Here is an 18,839-nt window from a genome sequence, read left to right as displayed (position 1 = left end):
GGGCGGCATGCGAGCTGATTTTCAGTGGCACTCACACTGCCCGGGTCCTGGCCACCAGTACGGGGGGGCTCTGCATTTTAATCTGATTTTAAATGAAGCTTCTTAAACATTTTAAAAACCTTATTTACTTTACATACAACAATAGTTTAGTTATATATTATAGACTTATGGAAAGAGACCTTCTATAAACATTAAAATGTATTACCGGCACGCTGAACCTTAAATTAGAGTGAATAAATGAAGACTTGGCACACCACTTCTGAAAGGTTGCTGACCCCTGGTCTACATATTGGATTTGGTTTGCACTTTGCAGTACAGAGCTGGAAGACATCGTGTGAAGGAAGCTAGAAACCCTGAGGAAGTTGCTGTGTCTTGAGGCGAGTGCATTGTTTCCATATCTAGCCATTTTATCCCTTCTTGCAATATTTGGTGCTTTTCTTAAAGCCTTGCACATGGAATCAGGTGATCATGTGAGAATCTCTGCTTTAATTTTTTAAAAGTGTTTACAAACCTTCTGTAAAGGTTGTTCTTTGAGATGTGTTGCACACATCCATTCCACCTAGGTGTGTGTGTACTCCAAGCACACTTGCTGAAAATTTTTTCCTCAGTGGTACCTGTCACTAAGGAACCCAGCCATCCCCTTACCCCCTCTGTTCCTTCTTTCCAGAAAACTATGATGTAGAGGGCAGGAGGGTGGATCACAGAATAAACATGTGCAACACACCTTGAAGAACAACAGTGTTACCAGATTTGCCCATTACTTTGTGGTATGCTCATTTATTAGGGTTACTCTTTGGGGGGCGGGGAGTGTAATTCTATCAATGTACTGCTTGTGTCACTTGTGTTCTCATATGGAGCTCTACTTCTCCCTGCTGCAAGTTCCCTCCCAATGGAGCTATCCTGCAGGACCGAGGTTCCCCGGGGCTGGGTTCCTCCAGCCCCAGAATCAGATGAACACACACATTAACAGAGCGTATCTGAGCGGACCAGGTCAACCAGCACCCCCAAGTGTACCCCTTATATGTCCCTGGACTCAGCAGGCTGGGTCAAGCAGCACTTCCAAGCTGCCACCCTCATATGCCACGAGCACGGCACCGGAATAGAGCACGCCTGAGTAGGCAGGGTCGAGCAGCACTTCCAAGTTGCCGCATGTCCCTATCCCCACTTTCCCTTTACAGTTGTTCTGGTAGTAACCCACGTGATGAGCAAACCCCACAGGATTTTTGGGTGCTGCAGGGCTTTTTAGCTTTTTAGGTAAGAGGAGCGTTGCTGCAGAGCGAATGGGGAAGCCAAAAACACAAGAGGGAGGGAGGGAGGGAAACAACCAACTTAACCCTAAAATTTATTTATTGCCAGGTAATAACCATATAAGGAGAACTAAACAAACAATACAGCCAAATACAAGTGTTGTGATATATAAAACTATATCCAGTGTGATTCATATACCATGTAATATGTTATAGGTCATTGAGGCCTGGTATGAATGACGTGTACTTGACATGAATACGTGCGTTGCAAGTTGGCAACCAAAGCAAGAACTTAAGATCAAGAACTATTAGAACTATTTGTGCAAAAACAATCTTATGTTCTGAGAAAAATACAGAAAATCATCAGAAAAGGAAACACCACCAGCTGGACTGATATAAAATTGTATAAGAATTGGAGGAAGTGGCATGCCTTGGATCATGGCAGCCTGCCCAGGATTGTGTCTTTGAAATCGTGTGGGTAGAATGCCTTTGTTTACTAGGCCAAGAACCAATGACGTAACAGAATGCACTATAAATGATTGCCTATGATTTCTGCAAATCGGAATAATTTATTGATCCAGAGCCCCGTGTGGATATGGATGTGGTTTTTGCCGGCTCCCAGCATCTTATGATCTTATCCTGACGGAAGGAACCTCGACTGACCATCGGGACTATGCTGACCTTTGGACTCTGGTATAGTATGTTTGGAGTATGAACGTGGAGTGAGTAAGGTTTGTTTTGTAATCAATAAAGAGCATTTAGAGTATTATATACCAACACTGTGTCCGGTATCTACTTGCTCCCCATGGGAGACCTCTACTGCGGGTCTAACACAAGGCCATCCACCTAAGAATGCCGGCCGGGGCTGCAGAATGGGCGACTGTATCCTAGAAAGCAGTGACTCTGAAAAGGATTTAGGGGTCACAGTTGACAGACATCTGATCATGAGCTCCCCGTGTGATCCTGTGGCGAAAAGGGCTAATGTGATGTTTGGATGTGTAATCAGAGGAGTAATAAGTAGGGCGAGAGTGATTTTACTCCTGTGTACCACATTGGTGAAACTGATACTATAATACTGTGTACAGTTCTTGTAGTCACATTTTACAAATCATGTTGAAACACTGGAGAGAGGGTACAGAAAGGAGCCACAAAATGATCACAGGGCTTGACAAAATACCTCGCAGTGAGAGACTTAGAGAGCTCAATGTGTTCAGCTTCTCAAAAAGAAGATTCAGAGGTCAGGTGATTTGATTACAATTTAAATGCCTTTAAGGGGAGAAAATGCTGGGTCCTAAAGGGCTGTTTAATGGAATGGAGGAAGAGCCACTGCCAATGACTGCAAAATGAAGCAAAACAAGTTTGAATTAGGAATAAATTCCCAAATTTTACAGGTGAGGGTGATTAACCACTGGAACAAACTTCCGAGGGAAGTGGTGGATTCTCTTTCTCTTGCTGTCTTCAGATCAAGGCTGGATGCCGTTTTAGGTGTTCTTTAGGCAAACATAGGTTATTGGGTAGCTGGGTGAAATGTAATAGCCTGTGATATACAGGAGATCAGATTATCTCATATAGAGATATATAAACGTATGGAAATCATTTCCACTAGATCGCACTGAGACTTGGAACTCATGGAATTTTGAAAAAGCATCAGATAGAAACAGAGATAATGAGAACCTCCAGAGTGACACTAGCTGAACTAATATATAATGTATAGATGAGGAATCTGTTTCAGGGCACAAACCAACAACTGGTTGACAGGATTAGGCAGAAACTTTTGCTAGGGACAGATTTCCCCATAATTGTCCACTACGGGGTTTCCTGCACGTTCCAACCAAGTGTGTAGTGTTGGCCGCTGTCAGACACAGGACTAGCTGAACGACTGGTCTGCTCTGATGTGGCTATTGAGACTGAACAACGCCATGGCAGTTGATGAAAGAAGAAAGAATTGATTTTGCAGACGGGTAAAAGAAGCGGGGCTCAGATCCCAGCTCTTCCCAGTGAGAGGGAGGGAGCAGGCAGCTGAGCAAAAATGGATCCCCTTAGAAATTCTTCAGGAACAAGGGATTTACCCCCACAACCTTCCAGAGAAAAAGCAATGTGTTCCTTAGTACTAGGAGCCATGGGGGTGTTTTGGTTGTGAACTACAGTGTCACAACAGTCCCCAGCACAACCAAAGAAATACACAAACTCACTGTTTCATAATAGGCACACCCACCCTCACTGGGGCATTCATGTTTAATTAATAGCACACAGAGTTAACAGTGTAAAGTAGTGCTACTTTTGTTAAATCAGTCTATTGAGAAATGAAAAGATCTTCTTTGATCTGTAGTCACTTCCCCTTAATGCCTCACACTTCTGGGACACTGTCCTCCATCCTTATGAAATCCAGTCACTATTAGGCCCCATTCCCATTACAGCTAGAAATGTGATCTTGTAAGTGGTTTGAGATGGTTGCTGGTTGAGTTTATCATCAGTTAATGAGACCTCATACCTCGACTCAATCACTTTATTGATTAGCAATAAAACGGCATAATAAAGAAAGGTCAGACATTACCAGTGTAGAGAACAGTCTTTCAGTGACTGTAGTTTACATATTTCTTGTGTTGATAATCAACCAATAATTAATAAATGACTAGCTAATAATGGATAGGAATTTTAATTGTGATTATATATTTAATGAATAGCCTTCTCTTAAATTTAGATTTGGTTAACAAGTCAGCTTTGAATGAATTTATTAAACAGTCAAGACAGCACATACAATTACTCACAACTGTAGAAGGCCTTCTCTGTAGTTTCAGACAGTCTGGATCCTGTCTGCCAATGGTCTTACTTATGATTTCTTGTAGTAATTATACTCTGGTAGCTCTCCTTAGTTCAACATTTCAACCCTTATCAATTTCCTCCTTTTGGTGTATACTTCTCCATATCTTAGGCCTTGTTTACACTACAGTGGTAAGTCGACCTAAATTACACAACTCCAATAACGTAGCTGGAGTCGATATAGCTTAGGTCGATTTACTGTGGTGTCTACACCGCGCTGCATCGACGGGAGATGCCCTCCCATCAACTTACCTTACACTTCTCATTCCAGTGGAGTACCGGAATTGATGAGAGAGCGATCTGCAGTTGATTTAGTGGGTCTTAACTAGACCCACTAAATCGATGCCCAGTGCATCGACTGCAGCAGCATCAATCCCCGGTAAGTGTATACATGCCCTTACTTCAGTTCCCTCAGACTCTTACTTCAGTTCCCTTTTCCTTGTACTTTTTCAACTGTTTCAAAACCTACTCGTTATTCATTTTTTATGGCCTTTTTTATGCATTACATATCTTGCAAATATGTTGCACTTAGTACATTGCAAAAATATATTGCATAACAAAATATGTCATCGGTTGCTGCACTGTAAAATTCCATTCCTTGCTAGATAGCTTTTTCTTAATTGCAAAGTATCATGGGACTCTTGTCCCAAGGCAAGCCGTAAAATCTTTCCTGACCTATCTTAAAGTGTCAACACCGGTCTACTCCAATTTGCTTATCCCGACACATATACCCCAATTGTTTACAACCTAGTAGCTCCTTGTTCGTTGGCAACCCATTATTAACCATATGCCTTTGAAAGTGAGCTGTATCTTTAGCCAACAGCACTATAGCCAGTTAGTACATGGCAGAAAGCTGTTGTGAGGGTGGGGCAAGGCTGACTTACTCCTGTTCATCTGTCACCTTTAAAATTTCTCTTGCTAAGGGTTTGTCTACACGTGGAATTAAACTGGCATAAAATATACCAGTATAATTATACCTCTGTAACTCCCCATGTTGACACACTTATTCACAGGAAGTTATGCCACTATAACCGTACTGGCAAAATTATACCAGTACAACTTCCGGCGTAGATAAGTTAAAAAAAAAAATACAGTTGCCTCAGTATCAAATACAGAGGTAAAATAACCTCTCTGATCCTACTCGAGATTCCCATTTATCCATCTCAGCACTGCATGAGCTCTTTTGAAGACAGCATGCACTGGGAGCTCATCTTCAGCTGATTATCCACCACAAACCCGAAATCTTTTCCAGAGTCCCACCTTCCCAGGATAGAATCCCCCATCCTATAAGTATGGCCTACATGTTTTGTCCTAGATGTAGACGTTTAGCCACATTAAAATGCAGACTGTTTTCTTTTGCCCAGTTTGCAAAGTGATCCAGTTCACGGTGAATCAGTGACCAGTCCTCTTCATTGATTTACCACCCCCCAGATTAGAGTGTCACCTGCAGACTTGATCAGTGATCATGTAGGTTTTTTTCCAGGTCACTGATAAAAATGTTACATAGCAGCAGATCAAGAATGGATCTCTGCGGGACCCCACTAGAAACACACCTGTTCAATGAGGATTCCCTGTTTACAGTTACAGATGGAGACATCTCGGTTCGCCAGGTTTTAATCCGTCTGTGGAGCGCCATGTTAAATACCCGTGTCTTCGCAATGTATGGAGGATGCCATTTTGTTCTACAAAATGGCATCCTCCCTGTGTATTCAGGGGCCGGGTGGAATCGTCCCACTGGCACAGCCAGTCAGGAAGTCATATTCAAGGCTCACATGGGAATGCAATCCATGCATTGCATCCATTGATGGCACACCGCTGCTCAGCTTCCAAAATTCAACTCCACTGCCTTGAAATTCCCATTAACCATCCCCAAAACCCATTGACAGATCAGTTTCTCTCTTCATCAGCTTTGTCCCCCTCCCATCATCATAAATAAGGCGATACTACCCACCCATCCTCCTTAAGCCTTGTATTTTAGAATACATACGGATGGAGAAGTGTCTCACCAGAATAAAAAAAAATACCACTCCACAGTTTTCTACCATTGCAATTATAGATCTGTTTAATCTGAAGCTACATTTGCTGCATGGGGTTTCTTTTTCAAGTGCAGTTTTGCCAAGTGTTGAACAAGATTTGATTTGTGATTGAAGCCTTTCCCACATTCCGTACACGCATGAGTCCTCCCTTCCCGGTGCGTTAACTGATGCTGGGAAAGGGAGAACTTCTGACGAAAACTTTTCTCACACTGGGTGCATTTATAGGGCCGCTCCCCAGTGTGGGTCCTCATGTGTTTATGTAGGGTTTCTTTCCGCCCGAAGCTTTGCCCGCATTCGGTGCATTTAAAAGGTTTAGCTCCCGTGTGGGTTTTACGGTGAGTACAAAGGACCCCTTTCAGTCTGAAGCTTTTGTCACAGTCAGGACACTGATAGGCTCTCTCCCCTGTGTGGATTGTCTGATGTGAAGCAAGGTGCAAGTACTCCCTGAATTTTTTCCCACAGTCAGGGCAGCTGTAGTTTTTCTCCTCTTTGTGGATCCTTTCGTGTCTGCTGAGTGACGATCTGCAGTTAAAGCTCTTTCCACAGTCGGCACATACATGGGATTGCTCTCCCGTGTGTTTTTTCTGATGCCATCGGAGGTGCGAGTTGTGGTAATAGCTTTTCCCACACTCAGCACAGCTGTAACGTCTCTCTTTGGGACGGACTTTCTGATGCACTGCTGAGTTGCTACTGAAGCTTTTCTGGTCACTACTTGTACTCGGTTGTGCTCCCCTATTGGTGCTCTGGTGGCCAATGGTGCAGTTCAGTTTCTTGGAAACTTTTTTATGTTGCACAGATATGCTGCCGCTCTCCCCTGTAGGGCTCCTGTGTTGCCTTTGTGCAGCTCCCTCACTTCCACAGGCTTCTCCCCATTCAAGACTCTGGGGTCTTTCCAACAACATCCTGTCCAGCTCTGCTCTCACAAGCCCTTCCTTCTCTCTCACCATCCCATCGTTAAACCCTCTAGATACCTCTCCTGAATGGATTCTCTGATGCTGAATAAGTCTCTCTCTCCGGATAAAGAACTGGCCACAATCTGGACACTTATGGGGTCTCTCTGACTCGTGGACTGTGTAACAATGAAGAACAAGGCTTGTCTTGAGCCTGAAGCTTTCCCCACATTCATTACATGTATAAGGTTGCTCCTCTGGGTGAACTCTCAGATGAAGCTGAAGGTTTTCTTGTTGAGCGAAGCCTTTGCCACACTCATAACACTTGTAAACACTTTTTTCTGTACCCGTTTGCTGACAGTGCTGAATAAGGAGCGAACTGTTACTGACTCTTCCCCCCAGTTCATTGACAGTATTTGGTGTCTCCCCCATATGGGTTACCGGGTGGGCACTGGCATCCTTGGATTTCCTCAAACCTCTTCTCTTGTGAGTGGATTTACTCCTACCTGGAGGATCTCCCCTCTGCCATCCCACCCTGCCATGACTCTCACTGGCATCTGCCACGTCAGGGCACTGTGGTCTCCCTAAGAACATCCTGTGAATCTTCACTCCCACAGCCCCTTCCTGCTGGGGACTCTCCTCGTTTTCACTTGCTGTCCCGGTACCTGTTGGGAGAGAGAATCCAGATGGGATTCACTGCATGTGCTGGGGACGGAGGAGGCAGTAAAGGGATTTATCATTGATAACAGAACCTGATAGGTAGGAAGTAAATTCCCCCAAATCTTTCCACAGAAGGGAAAAGAGGGGCAGTTCTGCCTCAAAATCCCATCTGAGCCTTAAGGAAAAGGCTTCTGCCAGGGATCAGGCAGAACGAGTGGAAGCCAGGAGTGAGACCTGCCATGAGGACAGAGCACAACAATGAGTCGGATGAGATGGGACAGAACAGGGGGAGGACTCAGTGGGTTTGCTGGGATCCCAGCTTTTCCCCTCAGGCCCAGATGATTTCTCAGTTGGTGTCACTCATTCCTCACCTATCGTAGTGCCTCTTGGGATTTCCCTTTCCTCGGAGCCCTGGAGATCTGGGAACCACGGCTCTTCCCCTCGCTCTATCTGGGACAGCACATCTGGTTTAGTGATCGGAAATCCTGCTCGTTGGAAAGAGGTACATGCATCACAACATGTCAAGTATTTCTCGATCACTTAACTACAAAGAACAGCAAAGAAAATCTTGGAATGAAGGGGAAAGACACAATCCATATAGGCTTCAGTATCCCCTTTTGGCAAGCAGACTGTCTGGTGGGAAATGGGCTGTGTTTCTTATAGGAGATTTAGGCCATGTCTACACTACGGGGACTATAGCAACTGCTCACCCAACGAGAGGAGAGTCTCATAATTCTCCTGCAGGACATCTCTGTAGAGTTCCTTCTGCTTTTCATCCAAAAGAGTCCATTCATCTTCAGAGAAGAACACGGCCACCTCCTCAAATGTCACTGGCATCTGAAATGACATGGGTCCCCCACTCAGCACCTGTCTGGTCTGGCCACAATCCCACCACTCAGACACAAGCTGAGCAGCAAAGGGCAAAGACATCACAGTCAATGCAGCATTAGGGGGCGAGGGGGGGGAAGGAATCCCATTTCCCACTCTCCCAACCTCCTCCACACAGAAAGAGATGCCAGACTCAGCCTGCCCACAAAGCTCCCCATTCCTCCAGAACTCAGCCCCAACTCAGGCCACTGAAACAAGCACCGTTTCACAACTCACCATAAAGCCAAACCTACAGAGTGAGGCCACCATCTCCTGGTCTCCTTCATTCCCCTTATCATAAGGAACAAACAAATAGGGCGCAGGAAGATCTAAAGGATTACAAAGATACCGTTAGAGGGACCCACACAGACACACGCTCCTGGACCTCACAACTCTACTAGGAACATGGATTCACCCAGCCTCCACATGCCATTAGATACACTGTCCCAATGATTTCATGCAGGCTGCCTTGGGGACTCCCCTCCCTGCTGTGCTATCTATGCTCCCCAACATCACATGCATCTCCACACACAACTTATTACCTAGTTGCCATGAATACTGCAGCTTCTCTCTGAGGTCACAGCTCAGTTGTGGTCCTGGGCGGTGGAACCTCCGAGACCTTGAGCTGGACGGGGGCTCCATCATCTCAGAAATCCCTTCTCTTCCGATCACACAAACTGGGACCTGGGAAACATAGACATTGTTAGCTCTGTGTGAGGGACAAAGGTAGCATCTGAGGGGCAGTGACAAGTGGCTCTCAAATTCTTTACTCAATACAGTTATTGAAAGCCGATGGGCCTGCCACACACACGAAAGGGGCTCTGTGTCCCCCCACATTTCCATCTTCCAGTTTTCACCAATATCAGTTGGGTTCTGCCCTTTGATGACTAGAAGAGATCCCTCAATTTTGTATTTCTTCCTTGTAGCCTTCTGCCCAAACCAAACCTTCCTTCCTGGGCTGATTTTTTCTTCCTAGTGAACCCTTTCTGAACTCAGGTGATGTTACCTCAATTCTACCTTTTATTTGACTGATCCTGGCACCTAGGAATATCAGATCACAATTGCACTCCTGCAGGTAGTTGGCTCTTTTTATGCTTTTTAATGAACATTATTATTATTTATTTGTTTTCCCTTAGAGCTCAGGACTCTTAATCGTGGGGCAAGACCCCATTGTATCAGGCACTGAAAAAGGACAGAACAAAAAGACAGTCTTTAACCCAAAGAGCTTCCCTTGTAACATAATCCTTCTACATTTCAGGGGCATTACTCAAAGGTTTTAAAATTTTCTCAGGAGTATGAATTTACAGAATTTTATTTAATGGCAACCTTTTTGTTGGAACTTGTACCAGATCCAGATTTAACTGTTCCTTTTTCAAGACCCTTAAGGAATTTGAAATGTACAGTACTACATAAGGCTTTCAATTCAACTATACGCCTTATTCCATTTTCCTTTAGCTGTAGAGAGTATTCAAGAGAGGGGAGGAGGAAACCCTGAGAAGCAGTCTTTTTGATGTTCTTATGGATGGTAACAATATTCCTTTTCTGGGTGTGAGGGGGGGACTGGGGGGGAGAGAAGAGAAGAAGTTAGATGAAATGGGCTGGAGCTGTTGCTTCTGTTAAAGTCTGATCTCGTTTCTGTGAAGACAAAACAAGACAAATGCGCAGAAAAAGGGAGAGGAAAACAGCAAAGACAGAAAATGCAGTTCTGTCTCGCATGCTGACTCGCAAACCCGCTGTTGTAGAAACGGGGGAGGGGGGGGGGAGAAGTACTTGCTTGTATTGTAAGGTTTGCAAATTCCTCATCTCAAAATTCGGATTTTCAAATCTTCTTTGATTAGATGCTAAAAAAATCACATTTGAACCTTTCCAATGCTAATAAAGATAAGAACTTACAACTCATTGGAGCTGTACCTAAGACAAACTTAAAATTGATGTTGGTCTCGGTCTTCAGATTTTTAGAAACACACTAGCTCTTGTCACATTTTTTTTCTCAAAGTCCAGATTGGGAAATATCAAAAAAATCTCCCCCACCCCCCATTTCCCTACTCCTCTTGCCTTTTTAAAGCTGCACATGAACATAAATGGTGAAAATGTCATGCACAAGTGGTTAAACTTGCTGACTAGCAGAAATTTTAGTCCTCATGTCATTTTTACCCCCGTATATTTCCTCCTTTTAAAAAGAAGCAGCCAGTGAATGTTCTTTGGAACCAATTTTGCATCCATGAGCCATTTGCTACACCCAAAGGTAGTAAAGTACACCCTACGGCAGGCCTTGCCCACCAACATTTCACGGCCACTGAGGCAATTTAGCCGCTCCCAGAGGTCTAATTCGAACCACTAGAACTGCGCTGTTTCACATAACAAAATCCACCACCAACACCTTGTTTTGTTTTTCCAATCACAAAAAATCTTGAGGGCTGCAACAGCCCTTGCGGATGGTTTGAAACTCAATTTACAGTCAATGTACAGCCCTGAATTAAGCTGCCATTCCGCTGAAAAATGTTATCCGAGCAGAAGTTTGCATTAGCAACTTAACAATTTAAAACACTTTATTTTATCACTTTTGCATTTTGCTTAAAAATGCCTTTACGTTGAAGGTTCAAACTTATTACCAGTTAGGGTAACTACAAACCTTAAAATACACAAAAGAGAAACAAAGCATTTGTAAAAAGAGATTTAAAAACCAGTAATAACTATCAAACAAAATGATAAAACCCTCTGATTTTTTAAACAAGAACATTAGCAGACGGCTTTGCATGCTCAGCCCAAACAAGCTCAAACACACTTGGATAACAATTGGTAGTTTGCCAGAGTATGTATGTTAACCTTAACCAATTTTGGTCCATTGATGTCTGATGACAGACTCCTGTTGTTTACCAGACACGATCGTAACACAATCCTAGAGTTATAGGATTTACAAATCTCATTTGATTAGATGCTAGCAAAATCATAGTTAAACCTTTCAAAGGTTAACAAAGCTAAGAATTTACAACTCACTTCATTTGTAGCTAAAACAAACTTAAAACTGGCTGGGTGGAAAAGCTTCCCCCACTGATTTCTGATCCCACATTCCTCTTGTTTACCAGACATGATCTTGACACACTCTTTGACTTAGACCAGCAGGCCTGTTTGTTGGGAGTAACCCAATCTGTTTGTCTCCCTTTTGAACCGTTTCCCATTAGCATTTGTTATAGGTGCCTGGAACATTTTATAACATTTTAGCCATTTTTCCCCACAGTCGGGGTAGGCCCGTCCGGCCCCAGTTATTACAACAGGTGTACATATCATGTAGTATTTATTACCACAGTGCCTCGGAGGTTTACTCATGGACCACAACCCCATTCTGCTAGGCACAGCTGTGTGAAATGCAAGTTTGGATGTAAATATCATGAGGCAGAATGGCAACTAAAAGGAAATAAGCATGTACAGCTTTCTCTCTTTCAGGGTCCAGCCATGGACTCTCGCGGTTCTCTTACCGCTTCCGAGTCTCTGAGTTGATGGACTTTCTTCTTGGTGGTTTCTAGAGACTGGAGAACAGAGATTCTAGTAGGGTAAAAATCTTCTGTAACTCAGAAAACACCTGTTAAACAATGGACCCACTGCTTGTCAACTACAGCTGGTTTTCAACCAATTGCACCAAAGAAATTATTTCTTCACAGGCTTTCATAGGAAGCTTTGAGCTTAAAGCTGTTGCATGTCTGAATTAATGACTCAAGATTGTCAAAATAACAGGCTCAATTGGAATTATTTAATCTCAGATTGTTAATCAGAGATTAGTACAGCACTATACAGAAAGAAATAGCTACATTACCCCCCTTTCTTGTCAGTCTAATTGCTGAATGTGTGTCTGTCCTGCATCTGGAAGGGAAGTGCAGTCTTCATTCTCCCAATTAAGTTTCCATATCAATTTGATTAGATAGGGTTTCAGAAAAAAGGAACCTCGTTGCCAGGAATATTCTGCCAGAGACATATGTTGTGATGTCATTTCTATATATTCTCAGTTTACCTGATTTATGTGTGAAAACACGGTTATTTACAGCTGGGAGGACTAACGATTCTTTAAGATAATCTCTCCCAGTGTATCCTTCTTACCCCACTATCATTCTTCCCTGTTGATTCCCCAACAGGAAATATCTGCTCTAATGATCATCCCTTACTGGCAGCCACTCTGACAATTTTTCCTAAAATACTTAATTGACTTTAGGAAAATCAAAGAATTGTGCACATACACATGTCCAAATCATTGTCATTTATTTATGATGATTTTTTTTTAAATTTGCAAACTCAATTATAAAAATATTGTACAGCTGTCGCTATTCTTTACTGGACCGAAACAGAATAGCAACAAAACGAAGGTGCTTTGCATGTTCTTCTGGTCTTTTGTTGTTGTTGTTTCTTTTGCTTTTTTAGTGGTCTGTTTTTAAGACTTGCTAGCTAGTAAGTCTGCTCCTGTGACAAGTGTTATTTGTATGGTTGTTAATATCACTTTTCACAGACGCAGACTTGCTAGCTAGCTGGGAGGCAGTGAAAAGCGCTAGTAACAAACATTTCAAAGCAGATTTACTCAACCCCAGCAAGCTGTGGGACAAATTAAGACCTGGATGGGGAGGTGTGCAGGGAGGTGGCGGCAGCCAGGGAGGATGGGGAGTGGGTGAGGGGCCAGGGGAAGCAGCAGGGACTAGTGGCAATGGGTGGGGTTGAGCCCGGTGCCAATGTCCAAAGCCCTGTGGCTGGGGACCGGAGCCTGCTGCCAAGCGGCTAGGGACCAGGGCCGGAGGATGCAGCAGGATCCAGGGGTGATGGTGGGGGATGAGCGCAGGGTCAGAGCCCAAAGCCCCATGGCTGGATTCTGGGGTTCCACAGCCAGAGGATGGAGCCCGCTGTCGTGCAGCCAGAGCTTGGGGATAGAGGAGGCTGTAGGGGCCGGGGTGATGGGCAGGGGGTGGTGAGCCTGGGGATGGAGCCCAAAGTCCCATGGCTAGACTCCAAGGCCCCACAGCTGGAGCCCAGGGAACAGAGCCTGCCGCTGCATGGCCAGAGGCCGGGGCTGGAGGACACAGTGACAATCGTTGGGGTGAGCCTGGGGCCAGAGCCCAAAACCCCACAGCCAGATCTTGGAGCTCCGCGGCCAGAGCCTGAGGCCGGCACCAGGAACGGAGCCCGCCGCCACGCAGCCAGAGCCCAGGGTTGGAAGAGGCAGCAGGGGACTAGGGGCGACAGGTGGGGGAAGGGGGGGTGATCTCAGGGCTGGCACCGGCTGCTGCGTGGCTGGGGCTAGATCCTGAAGCCCCACAGCCAGAGCCTGGGGGATGGAGCCCGCTGCCACGTGACCCAAGCCCAGGGCCAGAGGAGACAGTGGGGACCAGAGACGATGGGGGGAGCGGTGAGCCCAGGACCAGTTGACGGAGCCTGCCACCATGCGGCTGGAGCCCAAAGCCCCACGTTTGGAGCCGGCCGCCTGTCACCGCAGGGTTGAAGTTGGCAGCTCGAGCCCCACCACCCCTAGGAAGGTGGGGAACTCACACCAGTTGCCTGCTCCTCTGCCATTTCTGGCTCCAGAAGGGGGCAGGGTCCAACCCCTGCTGGGGGGGCCTTGGGGTGGGGTCACTGCTCCGTTCCCCAACCCCAATCACTGCCCAGGAGGCTGTCACCCCAAGAAAAGACCCTGGTGGCCCCATTTGAGGAACATTGGTGAAGCTAAGGTCATTTGAGGAGGTGGGGCAGCCATGCTGGCAGAAAACCACCTCCTGTTGGCGTACGCGGTGTCTCCACTCACAGGCTCTGGGGGCAAAGCTACACTGGCCAATGTTCTGTGGTGGAGACAATCGCAGTGTTTCAGTTATTAGGGCAGCCTGGTCAGCAGCAGAAATACAAATTAGTGGTGTGAGGTTAATGTTCCTTATGGCCTCAATGGATCAACTTCTTCCTTCCCTTTCTCATGTTACGGCTGGATATCGTTATCCGGGCTTTTTAAGAAAGCGTAACTTGAATTTAGGAGAACTGAATCGGAGCTTTTCATTTTTCGTGCTGTGATGGATTTACAGTTTATAATGATTGTGCGGAACATCAGATATTGTACCTGTCGAAGTATTGGGGTTGGGGGTGAGATTTCTTACCAATCTAGTGATCTCGTCATAGGGGTACAGTCAGAGCGGGACAGAGAGGCCGTATATCAGTGCAGCTTCTCTCCCTTTCCTATATAAACACCTTTGGAACAAAATAATTATAGCCACCTGCAGGGCTGGCATGGGGTGGCCCTGTATGCTTTAAATACCAGGGCCGGCTCCAGGCACCAGCCCACCAAGCATGTGCTTGGGGCGGCACCTGGAGGGGGGCGGCGCGGTGGGGCGCTCTGGCCAGAGAGCGGGGCTGCGACTGGGCTCGCCGCCCTCCCCGCGGCGCTCTGGCCGGGCTCTCCGCCCTGCTCCCAGCGCTTCGGCCCAGTCGGGGATTGCGGGCCCGCGGCCGGGCTCAGCACCCTCCCCTGCCGCGCGGGAGGTGGCTTTTTTGCCTAGGGCGGCAAAAAAGCCAGAGCCGGCCCTGTTAAATACACCGGTATTGTTAAAGCAAGACACCTTGTGTGTGTGCACAAGGCCTTTGGGGATTACCAAGGCTTTTTTAAAAGTGTTGTATCTCAGGACAGTTGCTGGCTGGGTTGCAGGGGCCCCTCCTGGGCACTGGCTGCACAGAGCTCCCCTCTTTGCATCCCAGACACTGGCTGGGTGGAGAGGACCCTGCAAGGCTCAGTTACTTTTACACACACACAGACAAACACACACAGGGCTCCCCGGGAGCTGGCTGTGTAGAGAGGACCCTGTAAGGCTCAGTTACACACACACACACCTCCCCGGGAGCTGGCTAGGTGGGTGGGTGGAGAGGCCCCTGAAAGGCTCGGCTGCATAGACCCCCCACACACACACCCCCCTCTCCCCGGGAGCGGGGCTGGGCTCAGGCTCCGATCCCTTGCCGCGGGCACCACTCGCTCCCGCCGCGGCAGGGGCCGCTTTCCCCTCCCTGCCCGCTCCGCCTCCGGGCCCCGGACTCACCGCCGCTGCCGCCCACGCGGGGGACAAGGCCGCGAGCTCCCGGGGCTATTCCCGGCAGGGATCGGGGGGTCTCGCCCGCAGCGCGGCCCGGGCGCCGGGAGTTTCCCCCACGAGGAAACAGGCGCCGCGGAGACCAGGAAGTTCCGCCCCCGTTGACTTCCCCCCAGCCCATGGCCCGGGCCCCCCGCCCGCGGGGATCGCCCGGGGGTGATTAGGGGTGGGGCTTATTCAGGGGCCGCAGGTTTGGATCGTTTCCGGTGGTGCCCAGAACGGGTCCAAGTCCCGCCCCCTGCATGTTGGTGCATATAACAAAATGCATGGGGTGGGGCTGAGGGGTGTGGGAGGGGCTCAGGGCTGGGAATTAGGGTGTGCGGGGGGGTGAGGGCTCTGGCTGGGGATGAGGGATTTGGGGTGTCGGAGAGGATAGGGCAGAGGGTTGGGGTGTGGGGGGATAAGGGCTGGGGATTAGGGGTTTGGGGTGTGGGAGGGGCTCAGGGCTAAGGCAGAGGATTGGGGTGCAGGGGTGAGGGCTGTAGGGTGGGGCTGGGGATGAGGGTTTCAGGGTGCTGGAGGGGAGCTCAGGGCTGGGGCAGAGGCAGGGCCGGGGGCGGGAAGCCGCAATCAGCACTTCTACCACCGCTGCTTCATTTTTCGGCGGTAATTCGGCGGCAGTTCCTGCCCTCCACGGGGGACTGAGGGACGTGCCGCCCCTTTCCCTTGGCCTCCTTGCTGCGCTGGTGCCTGGAGCCGGCCCTGGGCAGAGGGTTGGGGCGGGGGGTGAGGGCTCTGGGGTAGGGCTGGAGATGAGGAGTTTGGGGTGTACACTCACTCGGCACTGTCACTGCACATGCTCCTAGGGGCTGGGCACCTCGGGTCCAGGAAGCCCCCTCGCCTCACCTCCCCCGTGGTGGGTGCCAGGGGAGGGGGCTGCCATCACGTGTGTGCCGCCGCCTCATCCTGCTGCCAGTGCCGCTCCCTTTTGTAGCCGGCAGCGGCCGGCCGGCAAGGGAGCAGAGCAGCAGGAGCAGAGCAGCCGCCCGCTGCCCAGGACACAGGCAGGGACGCTCCGTGGCAGTGCATGGGGGCAGCAGGCGGGGAGAGACCCAACCCCAAACATTGGTGGAGCCGGTCCCCCAGGCCCTGAATTTGCTGGAGCACGGACACCACAGGCCCATAGAACTCGCCGCTCATGGGTTTATTTGACCACCTCTGTGGTTGTTTCTTCTAATTCACCAGAGATACTGTAATAGGTAAGCCAGAGAAATCACAGCATTTATTAGTTCACTGCAACTACCAACTCCGATACACACACAGGCAAGACAGGTTTCCTCTGACCTTGAACTAAGCTCACGTGTTCCAGAGGACGAGCGTTGCCACCTGTCTGGGTTTTACCTGGGCTGTCCGGTTTTTGGTTTCTGTGTCCAGGTACTGTTTAGGGTTGCCAGGTGGCAGCTTTTTGACTGGAAAGTCTGGTCAAAATGGGGACGTGGCAGTGTCTGGTCAGTACAAAGTCCGATGACCCCGAGGCGGGGTCAAGTGCCGGGTCATTAACCCGGGCCAGCCCGGGTCACCTCCTACCTGCAGGCAGGCTCCTTGTCAGGCTGCAGCAGCTGCCATCCCAGCCCAGAGCAGAGGGAGCCCAGCTGGTGGGGGGAGGGGAGGTGGAGACAATTCAGCTAGCAAGGGCGGGGGGGAAGAAGAGCAACAGGGGTGGGGCCTTGGGGGGCAAGAGGCAGACAAGGGAGCAGGGCCTGAGTGAAGAGGGAGAGAAGAGGTGGAGCCTAGTGGAAGAGGTGAAGAAGGGGTGGGGCTTTGGGGGAAGACGTGAGGCAGGGGCAGGGCTTCAGGGGTCGAGCTAGCAGCAATTAGAAAGGTGGCAACCCTACAGAAAACACTCTGATACTTCCAGAAACTGGGGGGACAACATGAGTGTGAGATCCCACCACATGGGGGACATCATCTTTAAGAGCATGCCCACCCTGCCCCTACTGGTGTGACCTCTACTCATGGTGAGTGCAAAGTCGTGCCGCATGGGGGACACTATTTTTAAGAATGCCCTGTCCCCACTGACGTGCCATTTTTTAAGAGTCAGAGGGGGCAGAACATTGTCCCTCATCCAATACCAGACAAAACCATGTCTGGTTTTGTCCCAGTACTGAAAAGAGGACAAACTTCTCAAAAAGTGGACCATCCAGTTTTTACAGGACGAGTGGCCTGCCCACCCTTAACCCTGCCCTTCCCAACCAGGACAACACACATTATGAAAACAAGACAACTTCACACTAAGATAAAGATGAACCAGCTGTTGGTGGAGGTGCTATCTGCACAGATCATTACAACATTCCCCACTTCCGTTTAATAAGAGTTTGAAAACAGCAACCAAAATATTACTGCTGAAACTCCTAGGAATCCAGGTAGTCTGCCATCCACGCGGGTTTCTGGGTTGGTCTTCCCTCTGAAGCCTTGTATTTAGTCATGGACACATCAATTTTGGTTTTGTTTTAACAACAGTGGTAGGGGCTTGGCATGTTTGGCATTCACTTTGTATTCCCTGGTTTTCAGAGGTTTAGGTTTATCCACTTTTCAGTCTGGAAGGGCATGAGGCAACTTGGCATACATTAATGATTTTGGCAGGCATCTAAATAAGGGATAGACACTATACGTCTCTACTTAAGTGCCCCAGTTCCAGGAGTCATGTGATTACAGCAGAATCTCAGCTTTGATTAAAAGAAAACTCTCATCTCCTATTTTTACAGAGGCCACAGAGTGTGCTTATTCACCTAGAAAGGAGAGAAATTCCTGGTCTCCATAGGACACTCCTCAAATAAGGAGACAAGGTCCTTGCCCCCAAAGAGTTTACAGTCTACATCACGGGTAGGCAATCTATGACACGCGCGCCAAAGGTGGCACGCGAGCTGATTTTCAGTGGCACTCACACTGCCCAGGTCCTGGCCACAGGTGCGGGGGGCTCTGCATTTTAATCTAATTTTACATGAAGCTTCTTAAACATTTTAAAAACCTTATTTACTTTACATACAGCAATAGTTTAGTTATATATTATAGACTTATGGAAAGAGACCTTCTAAAAACATCAAAATGTATTACTGGCACGCGAAACCTGCTGACCCCTGGTCTACATATTGGATTTGGTTTGCACTTTGCAGTGCAGAGCTGGAAGATATCGTGTGTAGGAAGCTAGAATCCCTGAGGAAGTTGCTGTGTCTTGAGGCGAGTGCATTGTTTCCATATCCAGCCATTTTATCGCTTCTTGCA

The 18,839-nt window shown here is 47.9% G+C and overlaps 1 protein-coding gene across 7 annotated transcripts; it reads right to left on the bottom strand.

The window, feature by feature from the left end:
• Nucleotides 1–3,441: 3,441 nt before the first annotated feature.
• LOC101933065 (zinc finger protein 436-like) lies at nucleotides 3,442–15,833 on the bottom strand. 7 transcript variants are annotated; one of them, XM_065594309.1, is made up of 7 exons: nucleotides 15,567–15,829; nucleotides 12,332–12,477; nucleotides 9,063–9,204; nucleotides 8,758–8,849; nucleotides 8,364–8,490; nucleotides 8,025–8,138; nucleotides 3,442–7,658 (listed from the first exon to the last, which is right to left on the bottom strand). In XM_065594309.1, the coding sequence occupies exons 3-7, from the start codon at nucleotides 9,163–9,165 to the stop codon at nucleotides 6,130–6,132; spliced, it is 1,965 nt and encodes a 654-aa protein (XP_065450381.1). In that variant the 5' UTR covers nucleotides 9,166–9,204; nucleotides 12,332–12,477; nucleotides 15,567–15,829; the 3' UTR covers nucleotides 3,442–6,129. The 7 variants fall into 7 exon arrangements, with proteins under 7 accessions (XP_065450381.1, XP_065450379.1, XP_065450380.1 ...); XM_065594307.1 differs by lacking the exon at nucleotides 12,332–12,477 and adding an exon at nucleotides 11,997–12,100; XM_065594308.1 differs by lacking the exon at nucleotides 12,332–12,477 and adding an exon at nucleotides 11,997–12,047.
• Nucleotides 15,834–18,839: the final 3,006 nt, after the last annotated feature.

This window comes from Chrysemys picta, chromosome 4 (assembly GCF_011386835.1).
Source record: "Chrysemys picta bellii isolate R12L10 chromosome 4, ASM1138683v2, whole genome shotgun sequence".
Classification (NCBI taxonomy): Eukaryota; Metazoa; Chordata; order Testudines; family Emydidae; genus Chrysemys; species Chrysemys picta.
The sequence above is the reverse complement of the archived record's forward strand: the minus strand, read 5'-3'. Positions and strand labels throughout refer to the sequence as shown.

What these genes read in the sequence shown, in the direction of transcription:
- LOC101933065 (XM_024111978.3), bottom strand. Translation starts at nt 9,363, where the DNA reads ATGGAAATGTGGGGGGACACAGAGCCCCTTTCGTGTGTGTGGCAGGCC. An exon ending in GCAGTATTCATGGCAACTAG is followed by an intron (nt 8,850 to 9,062) that starts GTAATAAGTTGT and finishes GTAATCCTTTAG; the next exon opens with ATCTTCCTGCGCCCTATTTG. An exon ending in CCCAAGAGGCACTACGATAG is followed by an intron (nt 7,659 to 8,024) that starts GTGAGGAATGAG and finishes CTCTCCCAACAG; the next exon opens with GTACCGGGACAGCAAGTGAA.